This window comes from Triturus cristatus, chromosome 7, assembly GCF_964204655.1.
Source record: "Triturus cristatus chromosome 7, aTriCri1.1, whole genome shotgun sequence".
Taxonomy (NCBI): domain Eukaryota; kingdom Metazoa; phylum Chordata; class Amphibia; order Caudata; family Salamandridae; genus Triturus; species Triturus cristatus.
In genome coordinates, this window is record NC_140590.1 from 1,834,042,101 (window position 1) to 1,834,059,447 (window position 17,347).

The 17,347-nt window shown below is 43.8% G+C and overlaps 1 protein-coding gene and 1 gene segment (V, D, J or C); one reads left to right on the forward strand and one right to left on the reverse strand.

Moving 5' to 3' along the window:
* Positions 1-8,655, forward strand: part of LOC146813347 (T-cell receptor beta-1 chain C region-like) — a 30,354-nt gene extending 21,699 nt beyond the window's left edge. Inside the window, 3 exon segments of the C gene segment in view lie at positions 455-472; positions 4,848-4,954; positions 6,667-8,655. Coding sequence covers positions 455-472; positions 4,848-4,954; positions 6,667-6,693 — 152 coding nt within the window.
* An 820-nt stretch (positions 8,656-9,475) lies between these two features.
* Positions 9,476-17,347, reverse strand: part of LOC146813348 (uncharacterized) — a 54,128-nt gene continuing 46,256 nt past the window's right edge. Inside the window, exon 3 of the mRNA XM_085620158.1 lies at positions 9,476-10,490. Coding sequence (XP_085476284.1) covers positions 10,348-10,490 — 143 coding nt within the window. The 3' untranslated portion in view covers positions 9,476-10,347. The remainder of the gene's footprint in view (positions 10,491-17,347) is intronic.

Consider the following 17,347-nt stretch of genomic DNA (forward strand, 5'->3'; position numbering starts at 1 on the left):
ACAGAAGCAGGCCACCCACACATCATACACAGTCTGCCAACACGGCGCAATGGTGAGTGCATAAAGTTAGCATTTTTTCATAGAAATGTGGCAACCTTATCAGGTGAGGTGGAGCTGACCAATGGGCTTGGGTGGAAAAACACATCATGACAAATTGTGTGTTGTAAACACCATTCAGCACTAATTTATCCTTCACACTGCCTTTTCTAGCCGGTGTGATGGTTTATTTAGTCGCTTGTGCCCTACACATGGTCAGGCTCTATTGCGGTACAACAAGTCTGTCTTTCTACAAAACACTGAAAGAGAGAACTAATGTGACGCGCGGCCCCTCCCATTCATTCATTGGAGTCCCCTTTTCCAAGTCTGCCATCATATACCCTTTAAAGCTACAACAAATGTCTCTGGAAGAAATGGCAATCTCTGTGTTCATATATGTTCTTTTCTCTTTCCTCAGGGTGCGGTGCAACTGCTGGTGAGTAAATACATATCTTTTTTTTATCAGGTGTGAGACCAGAATGCACCAACTGTTTACAGCTGTTCACAAGTAAAAAAAAAAATGGCTGCAGGTTAACTTTCACTGAAATGAAATTCAATCCAATCTTCAAAGATGACACTTACAAGAAGCCATGTATACCAGCCAAGCAATCCACAGCTCACAACACACCTGATGCAAGGCTCATGAACTCACCCTTAGCAAACACCCAGACAGCACACTCTGCTGCTCACAGCCTTTGACCAAGTCTACAACTCAACCCCCACCTGTGGCTGGCTAAATCTGCTGCCCACGCCTTCGACCAGGCTCTGCACCCAGCGGTCCCTACCTAATCACCCGCTGCTGAGTACAGCGGGTGGCTTTGCACAGCAGGGTTGGTGAAGGGGTGGGCTAGTAAAATTCAATCTCTGTTGCTGACCAACCCCTTCTGTACATGGCCTTTGCCATGTTTTTTGATTTTTTTTTTTTTTTAAAGTTACGCCAATAATATACATACAAATTTACTGTACAATGCAATGCCGCATACACGGAAATATAAGAGGAAGGTGGGGAAAAAAGTCTCAGTAATACAATAGAAACAGACAGTAGGCCAAACAAATGGTAGACACATTTTAAGGAACCACATACGGATTATCAAATATTATACCATCACTAATCACAATTACTTCATTGTTCCCATGGGATAAGCGTAGCTCTTAGAACCATTAAAAATCTGTATAAAGACACTAGAGCTAAGAAAGCAGCACAGAGAGACCAGAGCATACAAATAAACTAAAAACTTTAGCACATTAAATCGTGGTCAGCCTTAGATCATAAGCTACCACCCCCCAAATTTTGATGCCCAACATTCGTTTCTGTTGGCCTTAAGGGTGTACAAGCTGCGTTCTATATTACACATAGCATATAGTCTACCTCTCCACATTTCAAAGGATGGAGGCTCTTTTTGTCTCCAGAGTGACGCAATACATAATCTTGCACTGCCACGGCTATAAATAATAAATACCTAAACGCATACATCCCTTGTGCTGCCAATGGCTCCTCCACCACACCCAAAAGCATACCCAGCGGGGTAATAACAATCTGTACCGCTGTTATCCCTTTCAAAAAGACCTCCATTCTGTTTATCAGCGGTCTCAGCTCTGAACAAGCAAAAAACATATGGAAGCTATCAGCTTGATCCGCTCCACAACGTGTGCATTGCCCCTCGCTTGCCCCCCCAGTGTGCAATCTTGGCAGGTGTATAACTTAAATTAAAGATGGTTTTGTAATGTTCTGCTTTAAGGCTGGAGGAAATCAAAATCTTGTCAGCCAAAACAAGTGATTCTTGTAGGATATCCCCTTCTTGCGATAATAAACTATTCCATTTAAGATTCTGTTTTTCCAAATCATCCAGTTGTGTTTCAATGAGACTTTGATACAACATACCAATCCTACCGCGCATCCTTAGTCCCTCTAGCAAATTACTTTTTCTAGCCAAGGTAGCTGCATCCACTTTTTTCAACAAAAAATCTCGAATTTGTAGATATTTTAAAAAATCCGTGTGAAGAAGACCAAATTCAGCAACCAACGAAGAATAGGTCTAAATGCCACATTTATCCACCCAATGCCCTTACGTCTCCATTTAATCATAGTAGAATCAGAGAAGATCAGTGATGGTAACGCTAAGGAAGAAGTAGACGTATAATAATTAAATTTACCAAGCTGTAAGTATTTACGTACCCGGCACCAAACCTTTTGAGCCGCACAAACCACCTTAAATTGTTTTTTTTTTATAATAACTTGGTTCTAAATTTTGAAAAAAGCTCCTCTCTGCTCTTGAACCCAACAACATTTGAAAAATATTTGGAAACTCTTCTAGCTTCAACTCTCATTCCCCACCAGTAATATTCCCATTTACTGCAAAAAACAGGCCAATAATAAAATAAAAAATTAGGAACGGCCCAACCCCCCCGAAGTCGTGGTAAGGTCATATACTTCAAGGCTCGCCGGGGCTTGCCTTGCGCCTATAAAAAGCTACTACAAATAGGTTGCAGTTTCTGTATTTACTTCCCTGTGCGTTCCAAGGGGACAGATCGAAAATAATACATTACTTTGGGTAGGATATCCATTTTTAAGACATTACGTCTACCCACCATTGACTAATGTAGACCTTCAATTCGATCCAAGTCCCTTTTTATTTTTCGCACCAAGGGGTCCCAATTCGGTAAAACTATCTCATCCAAACATGAATTAATACGTATCCCCAAATATGTAGCCTCTTCTGTCACCCTAGAATCATTTATCCGTGTTTGCTCTGTACACACAACTTGTGTTTTTGCTAAATTTAATTTAAAACCTGATCTTTCCCCAAATAAAACTGCAATTTGTTCAATCTCTATCAAGGAATTGGCTGGGTCTGGTGAAATAACCTCAATATCGTCTGCGTATGCTAGAATATTGACCACATTTCCATTATTAACCAATGACTTATTCAACTGATTATCTAATAAATTCAATAGAGGATTAATATATAGGGCAAATAATAAGGGGGAACAAGGACACCCTTGCCTAGTACCTCTTGCCATGTTTATGAGATTAAAATACAAATGCTTGCCACAAGGACCACCCAACCCACGCAGGCAGCCAACCCCTGGTACATGTGGTGCTTGGCCATGTGCAGCAGGGTGGACTAGAGGGTCTGTGCTCTGGTCAGGCCCTGCTCCCTAACCACCCGCAGATGACCAAGCCTCACTGTACACCATCATTCACTATCTGCATCAGAACTTTACCGCAGGGCTTGGTCTGTGACCTCACCCTGCACCGAACCCACCCAGGCATGACTATAGGAGAAAGGCTTTTTTCTGTGCTTCCTTTTTGTTCATTTTTATGAACCCTGAAATGAGGTTCATATACCCACCCTGGAACTTGGTTTGCAGCCCCAAGAACGAGGTTGTGGAATCACAAAGGCTGCATAAAATGAATGTTGAAGACATTTTAACTTGCGGGTGATCATCTTGGGGCTCACACACAACTGAGCCAAGGGGGTCAGGGAAGGCTTCCTTTCTCCCCTTCTGGCTCCTTCACTTTCTTTTCAGGCTACAGGGATGGAGTCTGCTGCCCTGGATTGGTAACCACAAAAAAAGTTCTGAGGTGTGCATGTGTGGGTGTGCGGTGTTCCTAAATGTTTGCACCTTCAAAGCACGCCCACTCGTTGGGTGGATCGAGGACGGTGCTAACCTCAATTTCATAATTCAATGTGTCCCAGAGACAAGGTACAAAACAGCATTTAAAAATACAGTCAAATAAAGGACTGACTCAAAAAAGTGAGTCCTACAGCAGAATTTGGAAAACTATAAAGGTGTATTACATAATTCAAAAGGAGTGAAGTACTGGTATTATAAAATGCAGATGCAGAATATCTCGATTAAGTGCATCAATCATTGCAAAGAGGACTCTTGGTAATAGAACAATACACAATGATAAGCAAAGTCAATAATAGGCGCAGTCCCAAACGTGCAGCAAAATCAGTAAAAAATCAGAGAGCATCCCTAGTGGAACCCAAACATCGCCTGGTTCACCCCTAAATGGGAGGATTTGTGCAGCAAATTTCACCATACAGAAGTATTGAAACTGCAAAGTCTCTATGGTCCGGTAAAAGAAATACATTTTCAACAAATCAGAGTAGAGATTTTAAAATCACCATGCAGCCTTACCACCAAAGTACTTACCACCAAAGTACTTACCACCAGAGCACTAACCTACTACATTTTTTTGAGCTGTAAAATGTAACATAGACATATACATGTGGAATCAAGTGCAAATTATTAATCTGCTCACTTGTTAATAATGCACAAAAGCTCCCTCACCATCCAATCATATTGCTTGGGTTTTTGCGACCTTGGTTTGGTCAGTTCCTGAAATGGAAAATGAGACAAAAAGATCCCTCTTCTAATAAAATGTTTTTTTTAATTTTATGTGGGTGTGTAAATGGTGTGTCCAGTTTCAGAAACAACTGGCGTTACACTTTCTGCGCCAGGTTAATGAGAGTCTGTTCCAGGTCACTGTTTCAACCCCATGTGTTCTGAATGTAGTTGAAAATCTTTATTTAAAGCTCATCCACATGACGTCACACAGGTTTAATATTAATTCATAATCGAGTACTCGATGCTTACAAATGTCACATCTTAATTGTTCTGCTAATGGACACACTTCTGAACGTTACAAATAGTCAGAAATGTGCTCCAAATGTCTATTTTAATGTTTTACCATGAGTTGTTTCTGTGAAGAGCACCTTCCAAACAACACTGAACTAGAAACGATGGCGTGGAAAATGAATGTCAAAAGATTGAACTAATGTTTTTTTTTCTAATTTCAGACTCATTTCGAAAGAGTGCCAATGCTGGGAAACTCACATATCTGCTGCTTATTACCAAGAGCGCCCTCTATGGAGTGTTTGTGACTGTGCTGGTATTGAAGTTCATGGTGAGAAACCTTTCCTAATGTCCTTTTTTAAAATATGTTTTTATTAAGTTTCCATCCGTACAGTATCTTAATACAACAGTGACAGCAGTTACTTCCTAAGTCCTTTGATGCGCAATCACGTAGCGGCGTGTCACTTGAGAGCCGAAAATGGCATAACTCCCTCAAAGTTCACCCATGCAAGGATGGAGTACTGAAGTCTAAGAAACACACACATTTGTTTCAACTGACAACTGGGACTGCTTGTTTTGGAACTGTAATTTCATATATGTGTGCATGTTTAATAGGTAGTGGTTAATGGGGTCTCAACATCATATAAGGGCGCTATCTCCAGTTTGAAAAAATAAAGATGAGGTCAGACTGCCTCCTATACACTGGATTTCATTTTTTTTCTCCATGTATTTTTTTTTTTTTTTTTTTATTTAAAGTTTTATTGAAAACAACAGTGATCTGCGTATACAATTTTACATTCTTGATGTTACTTCTCTGCATACACTGGATTTCTTGATATAAATCGAGCTTCACATCGCTCCTGTGGATGGTGCCAGATTAACTACTTTGTGCAATTCACAAACGCAGGCAGTGGGAGGCTTACGGTCATTGTTCTCGCCAAGTCATGTGACATTATAATCTTGCAACAGCTTTGGACGTTGCTGTTTCTAAACTAAAGATTGTGCACAGAGAACATTTCTTCATTCAGAAAGCTGGATTTTTTTTCCTCACCAGGGAGAATATTCTTCTAGAACCCTCCCCCCCCCCCACACACTGAACTGTGAGCTGTTTTGTTCCCCTCCCACCCCTGGAAATCGATTTACTCCACTACTTTGATGGATTAAATCTCAGTCAATGTCCAAGAGTTAAAGGGTCAGAGAGGAGTTTGGTAATGGCCACAGACTCACAGGTTAGGTGGGCATTCACAAACTCTCAAGGCAAATCATGGTTGATCCAGCCGCACCTCACCCCTTGCACGGGGTAGACTAATGCATAATTATAGGATGTTGTGTTGTACAATTATGCAGGAGTGAACGCTGCGTATTCTTTGATGGACACCTCACGGGAATGAATTATCCGCCAAATGTGTCTTTGTCAGTTGGGACCACAGTGTCAGCATAAAATGGAATGGATGAGAGAAATGTCAATATCAAAGGTTCTCTTTTAGGTTTTTTTAGGGGGTGGGGTGTGACATAGCACAAAAGGACACAAAACCATCCTGGTATTTTTTGTTTCATATTGTAGGGCTAGACTGGAAGCTCAAAGCAGCCTTAAAATCCTTTTACAGCTCCTTATTGCCCTGAGCGAGTGCACCCAGAGAGCCTGCCCTCTCCAGGAAGATCTGGGCTGGCGCATAAAAAAATTTGAACCAGTTTGGGTCATAACAGTTCATTTGGCAGCACAATTCATGAATTTTATTTGAGGATGAAAAGCCATGTGCCCAATTAAAGAAACAGCCATACAGCTGAATCCACAGGTTTCCAACACCTCATAGGAGCATTACCCCCTCTCCATCTCACCCCTCACCCTGCCCCACCCTCCCTTGTGAAATTTGAAATCAATACCATTCCTCTCCCACTGCCCAAGACATGCCCCTGTGTACAATGCAACACCCACGCTGTAGAACTTAGAAAAGGCTGTGCCTGCAATGTTTTGTGATGCAGATAACTTCCAATGTGTTTCTTTCCCAGCCCTAATGCCATGTTTTCTTTTTACATTCTTAGCCCGCCCACATCAAGCATTTTTCCTGAATGGCAGTTGGATAAACAATTAATCCAGACAAGGACCAGCTAACCATGGCACCATCGGACAAAATAACGCCATCCGAACTCTACGCTTATTTGTGATGTTAGATACAAGATTTGTGTTCCACTGGCCCTGCCCTCAGCATAGATGTGTGCATTTACATTCTGCATTCTCTGCTCAATTTCAGTATTAGTGTCTCAAACAAGTTTTTTTAAAACTCTGTGGCACATAACTAGACTCGCCATTAACTTTGAAACCCCATTGCAAAAGGTAAATGTGAAAATTAACCAGTGGCAAAGTCTGCCATCATTCCCTCGAAGTGTCCATCCTTCACAGAGTGGCATGTTTATGAGAGGCTGGAGTCATGTTTGCACCACGCAAAGGGGTACATGCATGATGCAAGCCTCGATTCAAAAACCTTGAGTGAGGCAACGCCGTACAAATCGCTGAGATTCCTTACTCTGCGCACGGGAGGCGTTCCATGGGCGTTGCGGTGGGTGTTACGCTGCCACACCCATGGTTTTTGATCCATTCCCAGGTTTACAAGAACTTGCAAACCTGGGAATGCACCAAAAATCTTATTTCTTCGCCAGGTGAGGTGTAACGAGGAGAAATACCTTTATTTCTCCTTGTTTTTTCCGCTTTCTAAGTGCACACATACAAAGAGGAGAAAGCCTCTCACGACTGTTTTGTGGCAGTAAGATGCCCCTTCCTGCACATTAACAATCCTGCATGCAACGGAGCACCCTTGAACCATGATCCAAGGATGCCTGCGTTTGTGCGTGGCTGCATAAACAGCACAAGAGCAAGGGGAAAACACAGGAATGTGCCATGATCGATAAATATTTTACATCCCTGCCCTTTCCCAGTGATGCAAGGCAGCACAGCAGGGTGACTTGCAGCGTTGCACTGCATCACTATTTCATAAATATGCGCCAGACTTTCCTGCTTTTCCTACATTTACGCCTGGCATAGTTTTCCCCGAAAACTGCCAGTATTAATTCATGAGAGCTAGTTGGTGTTGAAAAGGATATGCTGTTTTCTTGTGTTATCATTAAAACCATTCTCCTCCTGCCTTTGAATCTAGGTACATGTTGCCAATCTTTTTCTTCTTATAGCAGCTTTTTAAAAGTTGCAAAACTCCAGCAGCCATATTACATATAGGGTGCCCAGCCAACTCTGCGCCATGACCCACCTTTAACTAGATCTGCTGGGTGAGGCCTAGAACAATATACCATATTACACTCATGAGCTATCCACACTTAGGTGCCAGCACCATAAACAGCACATTAGTGAAAGATGGACCAGGTCTGCTTTTCAATTCAGGCAGACACCTGGTGACAGCTTTAAAGAGGGGCAGGTCCCTCCTTCCCTGCAGGTAGATGCAGTGAGGATGTGGATGCCTGGGGATGCCTGGGGGTCCCTAGGACTCCATCTCCCCCATCCAAGGGCAGGTGCTGTGACTGTGTGGCACCTCTATGTTGCTCACAATCAATGCACTTACAATGGCTTTTTTGTCCTTGGACCTGCATCCGTAATATGGGGCAGACTCAATGACAAACGGTTTCCTCATTTGTATGGGGTCCCACCCTCTTGGAATTGAAGGAACACCCTATTTTCATTGCGCTGGCACATATTTGTGCACCAGTGTAACCCATCGTACAGAAGGTGCTTTAAAAGTGTCTGTGCCCCTTCTGTAATGTGCCCAGTGGTGCAAAGGACAGATGTACATACCATTTGAGTCCCTGGGGCACTTTGTATATTATGGCCCCAAATTTCAACATGAAACCCACAGGCAGAAAACCATGCAAATTATGGGTTTGATTGGGGAAAACCTTGCACCTTTGTACAACTGTAATACCAAAGCAAAAATCAAGCACATAGATATGAATTGTATTCAAATATATGTACCATACTTTTTTTTTAAAAAGATGTAATCTTTCTTAATTAAATTGAACTGAAACCAATTTACTGTGTTATGCATTGTTATTTGAAATGTCATACTGCATGTTCAAACTCTTGCTGAAAAGTTTAATTAACTCTCTGTTTCTTTCACTTCCCCGGCCAGTAATGAAGCCATTTTAAACTAATTCCAAGCACCTTAGAGCAGAACACTGGTGAATTACTTGCATAATTTCTGATTTAGGCCTCTAGCTTCTTATGCCCAAATACCCAGACAGGTGTGTTACCTGCAATTACTCTGTGTTCTCCTTATAGTACATTTATATGGTGAGCAGATACCTCTGGAGCCCACCAGCTGACATAGCCATAAGAAATGAGTTATCCACATACATATACAAATAAATTGACATAGTGCCTTGTCTCTGAGACACACTGACTGTGTTAACACATGGGATACGTCCTGCAAAAGTAAACTGAACAACAGAGAGGTCATTACACACACCACCTCTAGCCTTTATGTTCTTCAATCCTGATTGTGCACTAACTCTCTTCACTGACCAACACCTCAGCCTCGTGCAAGTGTGCAGCAGTCTCCAAGGGGCCAGCACCCCTGGGGCTTGTGCATTCTCATTGATGCATTACTCTGTGGTTGACCACCCACCTGTTAGAAATTGGGTTCCTGGAGTGCGAGCCCTGGTCAAGCCGCAACCACAGTCCTAGCCATGGTAAGCAGGAGCAAAGTTCAAATTAGGCAGAGCTCAACCCCCCTGGATGCTTGGCACAGAGGAGTCGGGCTTAACTTAGAGGTAATGTGTAAAGTGTTTGTGTAACACTTCAAAAAATAAAATGGTGAAAACACCTCACAAAAAAACAGACACCAGGTTAGAAATATAGAACAAAATGTAATAAATAAAACAAGACCAAAATGACAAAAATCCAATCAATTAAACTGCCTGTGATCAGGCCCTTTACAAATCCCAATTAACATTAACAGTTATTGATTTTTAAAGAATAAGCTACAATATATCACCCCAAAGCATAGAGCAACAACCAAGGATATCTGTTCATGCAGGACTGGGTCAAAGTCAAAAGTTCAGTCCCACCGTGATGAAGCGTCGGTCAGATACAGTCCCAGATTAGTCCAGCTGAAGTTTTACCTTCTCAACTTGCTGTTCCGTGAGTCCCATTACGTTGGAAAGGGTTGTGGGGAGCAGGGAGAGCGTCACTGTTGGTGCTCAGCATGGCACAAAGAGCATGTCAGGCATTGCGTATGGATGGCTAGAAATTCATGCTGGTGGTCCACCACAGCGACCGATATTTACTATGTGAAGAGAGGGGCTGGTGGGGGATTGCACTGATATTCAGTGTGAGCCGCGCTTTTCCGGTGCAAATGGACCTGTTCGCAAAGAGCACAAAAGCTTGCTTTAAGCCCAAGAGCTGTAGGGGAGCCTCATGTCTCGGAGGCTCAGATCAGGAGGTGGGCAGACTAGCCCTTTGAGTCACTCTGGGGTCCTGGTTTCAAGATGGAGTTTGGAGGTTCAGGTCTTCTTCCCCAGGCAAGAGGGCAGCAGGCAGCAAGTCAGCACACCAGGGCAGTAGCTCCTTCAGTATCAACAAGTCCAGAACTGTACTGAAATGGTGGTGTCTGATTTCCCTATTTAATACACAGTTGTGCTTTTGAAGTGTGGGAGAGCTTCTAGAGACATGGCTTTCAATTGCACAGATGCTCTGCCTTCCCTGCCCTGGATACAGAATAACTACTGGAGGTATGCAGACCTTTGTGTGGAGACAGGAAACAGGGTATCTTCAGGTATAAGTGAGGATGTGCCCAGTTCCTCCTTCCCATCCTGCAGTTGATGGCCCATCCTGCCACATCTACGCTCCCATTGTGTGTGGCTGTCTAGAAGGAATACACAAAGAACAACTGTCAACTAAACCCAGTCATGTGTCTGCAGCCACCAAATGGATAAGGTAAGAAAATGCCGACTTTCTAATAGAAGAATGTTTCAGCTAGAATGCGCTCATCAAAAATAAACGGATTTAAACCAAATATACTTTTCCTTGAATTTCAACAAATTAAAGTGTGCACCCAGTTGGGGGCTCTGTCAACCTCCTGATACAAATGTGAACACCAAAACCTGGATAAGTATCCAAGGACTTCAGGTGCACTACTGTCCTGTCACTTAATCCTAAATGTACATATAATTGCATATAGAAGTATAAATGTATAAAAAATAATGAAACAATGGTAAACAATGTTCAACTTAAAATCCCCAAAATATATCGAAACACTTCTGAAAACATCAGACGCAGAAGATGTCAAATAACAGAATCTGCTTTTATTCAGTCCACAGGAGATATTCTTCAAAAAGAAACGCGATGATTCTTGACTCAGCAAAGCAAATCAGCTGAAAAACGTATTTTCCCAATTCATTTCGGGCTGAACTATGCCCTTCGTCAGGGGAATCTAGAACTTCAATAGTTACAATAAGTATCAAAGATCTACAATCAAGCTGCGTGAGGAGAACATAAATTTGATGAAGAGCTCATTAAAAAGAGCAACAGAGTAGAGATTAGAGAATAGAGAATAGAGAGACAATACTCTGTCCATAAAGATAGCACCTAACAGAGGCCACTGACAGCTGTCAGTTTCCAGTTGTTACACATTCATCGTGAAGATGTCAGTGGGGAGAAACAAAATGTTTGTGTTCCAGTGAAAAACATTCCTTGTTGCCCATGATGGTTTCCGCCCAGAGTCAATCAGCCATGCAGGTGCTGTATTCTCAGTTGGTGGCTTGGTGGGAGAGACAGTGTGAGAGACGGTACGCAATGTACAGTACAAGGAAAATCATGAATTGACCTGTCCGAGAGTCATAACTACAATTCCCATGATTCCTGCTGAACCAGAAGTATAAAAGCGGCTTCCGGGTTCAGGACGCTGCAGATTATTCTTGCCGGATCTCTGAAGCGGATCTGCTGTGTGTTTGTTTTCCGATTCTTCTTGTGGGTAAGGGTGCAGTGCACCAATCTAAGTTTGAGCTGTTAAAGACGGTGGTGGAATGAAGGTCAGACCCGTAAGCACCACTCAACTTTAACAAACAAAGCAAACATTTATTTCTGTGTCAGGAAGTGTTCCTGTAAGACATTTTATGGGGAGGAATGTGCCAGTGTGATGGTTAAGACTCAATTCATGTTTCGGTGTATGTACTTCACCTTGCCAGGATAACTTGTCCTTGTCTGGAATCCTTTGGTACTGAGCGAGAGAAACAACTTTGAATGTTCCCAAAGAAAATATGAATCCACTGTGTGCAATGGACGTTGCATCCCTGCGATATTTTGACAGGCTTTCAGGGTGTAGCTTTTGTTACTGAGAATAGGTCCTCAGGAACCTATGAACTATGAGAAGGAAATATCGGCCATGAGAATGAATAATCACGGATTCCTTGATTGCTATTATTAGACTCAGTCGCCCATTGGAGCATTTATTAGTTTTTGTATTTTCTTTTTGATATCTTAACAGGGCATCGTTGACTCCTGGTTGGTTCAATCCATGTGAGGCTTGCACATTTATTTGGTAGGTTTTCATGATTATGGGAAAGGCGAACAAAAATCTCCAGTACCAAGTTTTAGGTAGATAACCCTTCTGTTATATTGCAGTATTACTCAGATGAAAAGAGGATAGGGCAATACTTGGCCTCTTGTCCTTGGGCACAAGGTTATCCAGGGTTATTTTATTTTTCATGTAATATATACATATATTAGTACAGAAGAATTATGATGATAATTAAACGTTCAATATAAAAGATCTTATGTCATGTTTTACAGATATCCTTCCCTGCCGTTTCCTTCCCTTCCTTCTTTAACTTGATCACCTTAATGATCTGTGCTGTTATACCAATCGGATTTAATGCTATCAAGAGGTGGTCCACTTTGAGCAGTGAGACGATCCTGAGGGACTTGATTATTGAAATGCAGCACCAGTGCCAGACCCCGGGCCATCCAGGCTTCTCTGACCTCTGAGGTTTCTCAGAGTGTGGGCATGTAGCCCTGGGTAGCTTGCACCCTTCTTCCATTCTACCACCCACCAGTTCAAGTGCAGTATCTGGATACTGGCCAATCAGCCCAGGGTCTATATCCTAGACTCAATAGAGGACAGGGCTGAGTCCTTCCTCACCCTGCCTCTCCCTCTGGGATCCCGTACCCTCCACTTGGGAGTTGTACCCCCAGACAAATGAACTGTCCAGGCACCCTGATCAGCCACCCTTCACCGTTCCCCGATACTGGGGGCAACTCATTCCCCAGAATGCAGTCTGTGGGCATCCTCCCCACCCACTCCAGGGATACCAGAGCCATATAGTGGGAAAAGTCTTGCCCATGGGCCTGAGTCACCCTACACTCCTGGCCGGTGTACTGCTCCAGGGAAACTAGCTTTTCCAATATCTTGGTATGGATTGTCCCGGTATCCCTCAGAGCAGTGAATGGGACCCTATTCACTTACACCTGGTGGAAGTGACAAATCCCACCCACAGGGATCACCAGATCACATTCTGAGCCTATCTCCCAGTTGAGGGAGGTCCTGGCATGGTCTATGACCTGTCCTTGGGTCTACTAACCCCTTAGGCCACAGTGGGAACTACTATAGAGCTTCCAGTAGGTGGTCTCTTTGGACTGAGAGATTCCCTCTGCTTGTGTCCTAACTGGGAACACTCAAAGCAGTGGGGTTAGAAATGGGGTGCCCACCGACTGGAATGTCCCTCCTTCTTTTCAGAAGGGACATTTGAACCCTTTCCTTGCCTCTTACCTGAGATTTTTCTGATTCTCCCTTGACCTCCCCCTCACTCTGTTGGGGGTACCTTTTTGGACACTCTGGTGCTGACCCAGAGATGCGCCTCCTCAGCAAGCTTCCTGGGGTCAGTCATCTTACTATCAACCAGGTGTTAGCGCAGCTCTGAAAACAAATTCACAGGCTGTACAGCCCTGTGAAACAATCTACCTTGCCGCGCCTCACTCAGCCCTTCAGTGCCTTTCTTGAATAATCTAGGAAGTCCACCCTGGTCCGATTGGAAAGTCTGTAGCTGCTCCTCAACTTTTGTCTATACCTTTCAGGGGTCAACCCAAACTTGTTAATAAGTATGGCCTTCATGGGAGTGTACCATGTCTGGTCCTCAATCTCTAGTGTTAGGAGTGTGTCCCTCTCCACTGAGGGCATCTACCTCCACAAGCCACCCCTCCCCCCATACTCCTTGGAAACCTTGTGAACCCTTAGAGCCACCTCATAGGCTGAGAGTCACTTATCAATGTCATCTCCACCACATCACTGGGTACCAAATCCTTAGGAAGTGGACCTTCCCTCCCCCAGCATTGTCGCTGCTTCATTTAAACTGCATGAGTTTGCTATCATTTAATCTGTGGCTTGTGTACTTCTGTTGCTTCTACTTCCAGTGGCATGATACAGTCAACGTTTCCCACTGAGTGAATTATTGCTGAAATAATACAGTTTGCTCATATGTTTCTGTTTTCAGTGGGGAGAAGACACGCATTCAGGAGCAGAAAACGTGCAACATCGTTGCTTGCATCCTCCAACAGACAGATCACTGCTTGCACCCGGCACACTCTGCTCCTGTGATTGCTTACAACGCCCCCCCCCCCGCTCCTGTCATGGCTCGCAACCGGCCCACGACCCCTCACTCGCCTCCCTTCCCCGTTGTTGCTATTTTCACCCACACCAGCATCATTGTCCTCTGTTGTGTCCTGCGAGACACGTTCTAGTGTCTCAACAGGCACAGAGTTAGTAGCCACTCCCCCTATGGGAGTGGGCACACACACCCACACCCATTCACCACCGGTGTCACGAGTGACGTGACCCAGCTAATAAAAGGGCCCGAGTGCACGTGCTCGTGGCCAGTTCCAGTATCTGTGTGGTCTTTTACATAGCATGTGGGCCTAGGGCCCAAGACACAACAGTCCGCCAGCGTTGTTGCTGCTGCTTTTAAACATGATGCGTGTTCGATCCTTCAATCTGTGGCTTGTGTACTTCTGTTGCTTCCACTCTCAGTGGCATGATACAGTCAGCGTTTCCTGCTGAGTGAATTATTGCTGAAATAATAACAATAATAGAATAAGCTCATATGTTTCTGTTTTTTGGTGGGTGTGAAGATGCGCTTTCAGCAGCACAATACATGCACTGGGTTCTTCTGATAAGATTTGGAGGCACAACATAGCAACAGGTCCCATGGATAGGGGTAAAATCAAGCATGTTGGGAGCCGGTGGATGGAGCTCTCTAATGGGACAGACTTCTTATGTAAATGTAAATGTAAATGTAAATGTAAAAGTACTTGTTAAGCGCGGTTGCTGCCCGAAATCGTCCAAGCGCTGAATAGAAGCAGGGATTGGCTAGAGGGAGTCTAGGAGGAGTCGGATTTGGCAAACAATAGGGTCTTTAAATTTTTGCGGAATGAGAAGAGGTCAGGGTTGGATCGGAGTGAAGTGGGGAGAGCATTCCAGAGCTTGGCGGTGTTTAAGGAGAACAACCTGCCCCCGGACCTGGCTCGCTTCACTCTGGGAACAACAGCAAGGAACGCCTCCGTCGACCGAAGGTTCCTGTTAGGTTGGTAAGGAATGATAAGGTCGGAGTTGATGGCTGGGGCTGTTTTCCAGAAGGCGCGGTGCGCTAAGCACAGCGCCTTGAAGGTCACTCTCTGCCTCACTGGCAGCCAGTGGAGAATTTTCAGAGCAGGTCTGGCTGAGTGAGTGCGCGAGATTTCCAGCAATGTGCGGGCTGCACAGTTTTGAACGACCTGCAGTTTTCGGAGAGTTATCTCCGGTGCCCCTACATATAAAGCATTGTTCGAATCCAGACGAGACTGGATGAGGCCTTGTACCGCCACCTTTTTAGCCTCTAGGGGGAGTAGCGGGAGAACCTTCCTCAGGATTCTGAGTAGGCCAAAGCAGGTGGAGGACAGTTTTTTGGCCTGAGTAGAGAAGGAGAGTTTATTATCCAGCCACACCCCCAGGCTTTTGACACTGTCCTTGGGAGTGGGAGGGGAGCCCAGAACACTGGGCCACAGAGAAGTGAAGGGTACGGGAGAGGGAGGGCCTAGGAGCATAAGCTCCGTCTTATCACCGTTTAGTTTTAGGGAGGAGTTGGTCATCCATCCCTTGACGTCTACTAGGCAATTTAGGAGGTCGGCTGCGGAATGCCTATTGTTCTTCATGACACATAAATGAATCCTGAAAGGGTTCGAGGCTGTCAGGGAATGGGGGCCGGGTGGGCACTGTAAATTGTTCTGTTTTACTCGTCAGGGGTAGTAAGTGCTGTATAAATGCAATGAAATGTAAACATTCTATAAAAGCTGTGCTCCCGTTAGAGGCCAACATTCACACTCCCAGCTTGTTTTCTCTCCACAGAAAACTCAGACTGCTCACACAACAGGAAAAGACAGGTAAGAGCAGTTCCTCTAAATGGCCAATTAGGAAAAAATAGTAGTGATTACTCTGATCTGAGTAATCACTACTATTTTTTCCTAATTGGCCATTTAGAGGAACTGCTCTTACCTGTCTTTTCCTACGTAGACCCCTGGGAGCATTAGAACAGGACCTCTTTAAATAACCAGCTCTCGTGTCCCCCCCTCCTGATTACATGCTCACACAACAGGCAATTCGATGTTTTCAAATATATGCTTTTTACAATTGTTCTAAATATGTGGAATTTAAATGTGATTTGTTTCAAGTGAACACTTACAGCAGCTGGATGTCTCTTCTTCATTGGTCTTTGACCCTGAGATTGCACCAATTGACAAACTCAATAGATATTGCATGGGTGAAACCTATTGGCTTTTTCTAGGTGCTAAAAGGGATCAAATATAACCATCTGGAGTGGGGTCAAACTATATGTCAACTCAATAAACCCGTCTGTATCTTTTCAAGCCATTGTGCTCATCAAGGGCCATATGTATGAAACTTTAGTTTTGCGATTCTCAAATAGCGATTTTTAGAGAATCACTATTTGAGAATCGCAAAATACTATGTATGTAGGATTTGCAAATAATTTTGCGAATCCTACATATTCCTTAATTGTGAATAGCAAATTGCAATTCGCAATTAAGGAATACCTCCCCATTCATTCCTATGGGCCTAGAGGCCCATAGGAATGATTGGGAATACATTCTCAATTTGCGATTCTCAATTAGAGAATCACAAATTGAGAATGCAATTTCAAGGGTGCCAGGGTGTCAAAAGGACACCCTGTTGCACCCCTGAAATGTACATGTGTGCACATGTGGCACACATACATGCCCTAAGGGCATGTATGTGCGCCACATGGCACTTTGAAAAATGCAAAAAAGTGAATTTTTCAAAGAAATCGCAAATTACCACCAACCTGAAGTTGGTGATAATTTGCGATTCCTTAAGGCCAAATTGCACTTTTTCTGGGCCTCTTACATTGCATTACCGGAGTCGCAATTTGAGATTCCTTATATGCAATTGCAAAATAAGGAATCGCATATTTTGCGATTCCTTATTTTGCGAGGTTGTTATCCTTTAATACATCCCACTTAGCTAAATTGCGATCGCAAATGCCGAAATTCTGCGAATTTCGGTGATTGCGATTGCAATTTTTAATGATACATATGGCCCCAAATCTTCTTGATGAATGTACTGAGATGCCACCTTCTTATCCATGTTTGCATCCTTCACACATACACGCGTTCATGGGCAGGAACCACCCTTGCTTGTCCTTGGTGCTTACCGACTAA